This window comes from Ichthyophthirius multifiliis, assembly GCF_000220395.1.
Source record: "Ichthyophthirius multifiliis unplaced genomic scaffold scaff_1120509251289, whole genome shotgun sequence".
In the NCBI taxonomy this organism is placed as follows: Eukaryota; Ciliophora; class Oligohymenophorea; order Hymenostomatida; genus Ichthyophthirius; species Ichthyophthirius multifiliis.
Window position 1 is genome coordinate 51,481 of NW_004086019.1, and position 6,000 is coordinate 57,480.

The 6,000-nt window shown below is 14.2% G+C and overlaps 1 protein-coding gene across 1 annotated transcript, besides 13 other annotated features; it reads left to right on the forward strand. All coding sequences in view use genetic code 6, as the record gives it.

The window, feature by feature from the left end:
* The first annotated feature begins 188 nt into the window (after positions 1-188).
* On the forward strand, positions 189-964 carry IMG5_176500 (hypothetical protein). Its single transcript, XM_004027690.1, has one exon. The coding sequence runs from the start codon at positions 218-220 to the stop codon at positions 842-844; it is 627 nt and encodes a 208-aa protein (XP_004027739.1). The 5' UTR covers positions 189-217; the 3' UTR covers positions 845-964.
* Positions 335-371: a microsatellite.
* Positions 553-611: a microsatellite.
* A 205-nt stretch (positions 965-1,169) lies between the features above and the next one.
* Positions 1,170-1,230: a microsatellite.
* Positions 1,231-1,534: 304 nt separating this feature from the next.
* Positions 1,535-1,606: a microsatellite.
* A 703-nt stretch (positions 1,607-2,309) lies between these two features.
* Positions 2,310-2,373: a microsatellite.
* A 221-nt stretch (positions 2,374-2,594) lies between these two features.
* Positions 2,595-2,658: a microsatellite.
* A 487-nt stretch (positions 2,659-3,145) lies between these two features.
* Positions 3,146-3,196: a microsatellite.
* Positions 3,197-5,068: 1,872 nt separating this feature from the next.
* Positions 5,069-5,140: a microsatellite.
* Positions 5,090-5,165: a microsatellite.
* Positions 5,103-5,169: a microsatellite.
* Positions 5,170-5,317: 148 nt separating this feature from the next.
* Positions 5,318-5,388: a microsatellite.
* Positions 5,324-5,413: a microsatellite.
* Positions 5,324-5,423: a microsatellite.
* Positions 5,424-6,000: the final 577 nt, after the last annotated feature.

Here is a 6,000-nt window from a genome sequence, read left to right on the forward strand (position 1 = left end):
AATCGAAAAAGGTTTACTAAACTCACCTTTTATATTTTATTCTTATTCTTTTTTTTATTAAAGAGATTCTTTTTATTATTAACTTGAATCATTATTTTAATATTCTAATTAAAAATTTTTACTATTATTATTATTCTAATTTTCTTCTGTAATATCAATACTTTAATTCTGACTATTTTTTTTTTTAATGGTGATTTGAATTATTTTTAAGGACTTTATGATTTTTATTTATTTTTATCTTATTATTATATTTAATTTTCGAAAGCTTCTTTTAAATGCCTACTTAATATATTTTCTCTTTATAATTTATCTTAAATTTAATGAGTAAGTGTAATAATTTCTATTTATTTTTAATTTATATCTTCATTTTTTGTAAATATTTCTTTTTTAATTCTTCAATCTCTCTATTTTATATATTTTCTTTTGTTTTTTTCATTTTTTGTAAAGTTTCAATTTATTTTTTTAATAAATTTATTTTTTCTTTATTTTCCTTTAAATTTTTCTCCTCTTCGTTTTTTTAAAATATATCGATTTTAAGATCTTTTGCTTCTTCTATTTTTTTTTTTAATTCTTAGTTTATTAACTATTTTTTTTTGTTAATTTCATTTATTTAATTCGCTATTTCTTCCCTTTTTTTTTAACCTTCATGGTTTTTTTAAACTAATAGATTTATTTCTTTCCTCAAATTAAATATTTCTTTGCTTTATTATTCATCTTCGTTTGCATTCTGAAGTCTTTTGGCCTATTTTTGGTTATCTAATTGTACACTTTTGATTTCTTTTTTGTTTTTTCAATTAAATTTTTCGTGGCTTTTATTTTTCTTTCGACTTCTTCTATATATTGAGGGTTTTAAATTAAATTTAATCTATCTTATAATTTATTTAATTCGATTTAATATTATTTGATTTGCTTTTGATTATTTTCTTATTCCGAGTATTTATTTTCTTATATTTTATCTTTTAAAAAAGGTTAATTTTTTTTATTAATTTAAATTTATTTGCATTTAAAATTTCGTACTTTCAATTTATTAATTTAATTTTTCATTGAAATCTTTTAATTTTTGTCTTAATTTTTCATTTTCTTATTTTAATTATTTTAAAGTGGTTTTTTCGTAATTTTTTTCTGATAAAAGATCATCTAAGTCTTTAATAGACAAAAATTTCGAATTATTTTCTTCTTTTTTTTAAAGTTTTTTCTTCTTTTTTTAAATTTTAATTTCCTCTTTTTTTTCATAATTTTATTTTTTTATATTTTCTTTAGAATTTTAATTTAATTATTAATTTAATTAATTTCTTATATTTTTATTGTTTTCTTATTAAAAAATATTATCTTTTTCTTAAATATTATTCTTTTTTTCAGATTTTTTTCCTGAATTATCATAAATACCTAATTCTGGTAAATCAGATAATTCGCTTATTTTTTCTTCATATATTTCCTCTTATTCTTATTATATATATTCTTTTTAATCTTATTCTTCTTCATCTTCATCTTCATCTTCTTAATAATTATAATTATTTTCATATTATTCTGAATCATTATTATTTTTAATTTATTATTATTATTATTATTATTATTATTTTTATTATTATTATTATTATTATTATTAATCTTTTTCTTAATCATCATCGTAATCTTAATAAATATCATCATTTTCATCTTCATTTTCTTCATCTTATTTATATTTCTAATTTGTTTTATTATCATCATCTTTTTCATGTTCATATTGATAATTATTATTATCTTCATATTGATCAATGTCATCATATTAATTTTTTCTTATTTTTCTTATTTTTTTACATTTTATTCACTTTTATTATTATTTACTTCTTATTTAATATTTACAATATCATCTAAATCATCCAAATCATCCAAATAATCTTCTTTTTCTACTTTTTTGACTTAATTTTTATTTCTATTTGATATTTAAGGCAAGTTATCTATATCATCTAGTTCCATATCATCATCATCTTATTATTACTTCCCTTTTGAAACATTTTTTTAATTATTTTTATTATAATTTAAAGGTGATAAGTTATTTTTTATAGGAGGAAGATTAGATTTTGACTATTTAACTGGCTATATAAAATTATCTTCATCATCATCACTAAAAAAATCGTCATATTATTTCTTTTTTTATTAATTTTAAGATTATTGTTATTGCTTTTAAGGTTAATTATTTTATGTATAAGGTACTCTTTTATATATAATTTTTTTTTTTTTTTTTTTTTATTACATATCATCTAAATCATCTAATAAATCATCATCAAAATCAGCCATTTTAAACTTAATTTTTTTGAATTAATGATTTGATTTTTTTTAAATGTAAGTTTTTTTTTTTTTATTTTTTTATAAATTTAAATTATTTTTTTTTTTTAAAAAAAAATAAATAAATAAAATAATATAATATACAATTAAGATTTTAATATATATAATTTTTTATATATATATAAATCAATAGAAAAAATACACAAATTAAATTTAATATGAATTATGAATATCATGTTATTTACTTAGCATTTTTTATAAAATTTTATTATTAAAAATTTTATTATATTAAATTAATTCAATAAAGTTTATTTATATCTTCTAAATTCATATATAATATATATATATATATATATATATATATATATATATATATATATATATTATAAATATTTATTTAATTCTAAATAAAAACTTAATAATTTTATTATTAATAAATATAAAATATAATATAATATAGATAAATATTTATTTATATAATTAAATATATTTATTTTATTATTCTTTATTTTATTTATATTCTTATATCTTAGATTTACTAATATTTGTATATTGATAACTAATAATAAATATTCTTATTAGCATTTTTCATAAACTATAAAATAATTAATGTTTTCAATTTATTTTTATAGAAACTTATATTTCTGATTCTACAGATAATACAAGTATTATTGTCTTTAATAACTTTAAAAAGATACTATCAGTATTTTTATATTATATTTATAACATAATCTATAGTTTAATCTTTTTAATTATTTAAATTAACGCCTTATTTTTTTATAGATTTAAATATTATAAAGATTTACTCAAATAAATGTTTTTTTTAATTATATATAATAACAATTTTATTTTATATTTCAAAAAAAAAAAAAATTTGTTAATAATTACATAAATATAAATTATATAATATTTATAATTATATAAACTATATTAAAATCGAATTTATATATTATAAATATCAATATATATTAGATTTAATCTAATCTTTTAAATTTAAATATAAATTCCTCTATATATTTTTAAAAATAATATTATAATACATTCTTTACTATATTTTTATTATTATACTAATAGCAAACTCCATTTAAATTTTTTAAATTTAAATCTATTTAATTAACTTCTTCTTCGACAGGTAACTAAAAATATATATTTCTGATCATACATACTACTTATTATTTTTCTTTATTATTATATTTGCATTATTTACAAACATTGAATTTATACCTTATTTATATTATTTTTCTAATACATAATTAATTATATTTTGAATAAAGCCATAATTTTATTCTTATTATCAAGAGAGAGCATAATTCTTTATTATATGAACATTTAAATATTTCCATTCATAGTCAATATTTCCGATTCTATATAGCTGAATATTATTAGATTTTTTATCCAAGAAGATCTATTTAATATAAAAGATTTTTTTTTAATAACCGCTTTTTTCTCTATTAATAATATCTTTAAAATAAATTATTATTATGTTTCTAAATTAAGTAAAATATTTTTTTTTTTTAAGTGTTCAAATATATCACATCATAAGAAATTGTGTTTTTATATTAATTATTCATTTAATTTTTCTAAATATTTGTTAGTCTTTAAACAAATATCTGAAAAAAAAAAAAAAAATTATAGTAATGAAAAAAATAGCAAGAAAAATACTAAGTTTTCAATAAAAATGCTTATGAAAATAATTATTTCTAAATTTAAATATTCACTAAGGCCAATTAAATATATTTTTCTTCATTTTTACATACTAAAAAAGGAGATAAAAAACATATAAACTTAAACTTCTTTTAAATACCTATAGAAAAGTAATATATGGCTTAATTATACAAGCATGTAACATTTTTTTTTTCATTACAAAATTTTTAATTTAATAAAGAGTTTAATTACAAATTTATAGCTATTTAAAAAGATTTTATTTTAATATTAATTAGTATTTATAATTTAAAAGCTATATTTAATAATATATGTCATATTATGAGTTTTTAAGCTTTTATATATAATAATTTTTTTATTCTAAAATTTAAAGTTTTAATTAATGTCTCTAAAAGTTGTAATTATTTTTATTTAAATTTTTAATATATTTCTTTTATTTATTAACTATATTAATGTATTTATATATAATGTATTATTTAGACAATTTTTTAAGGTTTTTAATAAAATTTTTTTGTTTAAAGTTCGAAGATAATTATATATGTTGAGAGAATTCTGTTATCATATTATTTAAAAAAAATTGGCATATATAAAATGAATTTTATTTATATATTTTTGAAAAATTTAATAATAAAAATTATTTGTAAAATAAATAATTTTAATTATTTTATATTTTCTATATTTTAGAATTGTTGTGTTAGCAAATTTTCGTAAATTTAAGCTTAAAATATATATATAACAAAAAAATATTACAAAAAAAAAAATGAAATAAAATAATTTAAACAATTCAAATTAATTTCAAAAAAGAACTAGAATATAATAAAACTAATATTAAAATTCAACTAATCAAATTCAAAATAGTACCATATAAAAACGCAAAACTATCAAATTTAAATAAATTGATCAATGTACATTAAAAAATTAGATACTAAACCAAAAAAATATAGACTAAAAACAAACAATAAAAGATATATAGATTTAAAACAATTCTAACAAAATTAAAATTTTAGAATAAATAATTCTATAAGAAAAAGCTGAAAGAGAAAAAAAAATTATAAATAAAAAAATAATTGAACTAATTGACTAATTATAAGAAAACGATTAAGCTACATCTTAATTAGACTAAATAATATTAAATCGTAAATAATTATAAATAAATATTTTAATATATAAATAAAATATATTTATATATATATATATATATATATTTATATATTTATATATTTATATATTATAAATATTTATTAAATAAAGCTTATAGCAAGTTTTTACCTTAATAATACTTTTAGTATAGAAATACATGTATACCTTAAGAAGTATAAACTTTTATAAATTAAAATTAAAATTAGAGTGTTAAAAAAGTAAATTTTATAAAAATAATTATAATTTTATTTAAATGTATATATATAAATATATATATATATATTTATATATATTAATTTATATTTATATATATATTTATATTTTTATTTATTTATACATATATATACAAATTTATAGGGATTAATAACTGACCTTAATATTGCTTGGATTTCTGTTGGAAAAACTTTTTTTTTATGGATTTATGGACCTACTAACTATAATTTTTACGAAAATTTATATTTAAAAAATTTACATTATAATTAGACTTTTGTTTATAATTCTGAAAATCAAGAATTACAAAATTTTACGAGTTTTAAAATTTTATAATTTTAAAATGAAATATTATAAATATCTTATGCAAAGCCTAAATAAATGATTTTTCAATAAAATGAAATTAGTGATATTCTTATTATTGTTTTTCAAACTGAAATTTATTTAAAATAAATAAGTATTTTAGATTCTGAAATATATATAAGAGATTTATCAATAACAATAAATACAAATAAAGAACAAATATAATGTGTAAGAAAGAAAAATAATAATATTCATATATAAATAAATATAATTTTAAAGGTAAATGTTTCTGAAAGCGGAAATATATTTTTTGGTGGTAATTCTGGCAGAATCAAATATTTAGACTATAGTCCACGTAACTTATTTAATTTAAATTTCAAAGGCGGTTTCTATATACATGAAAATTTAAATACTACTTTT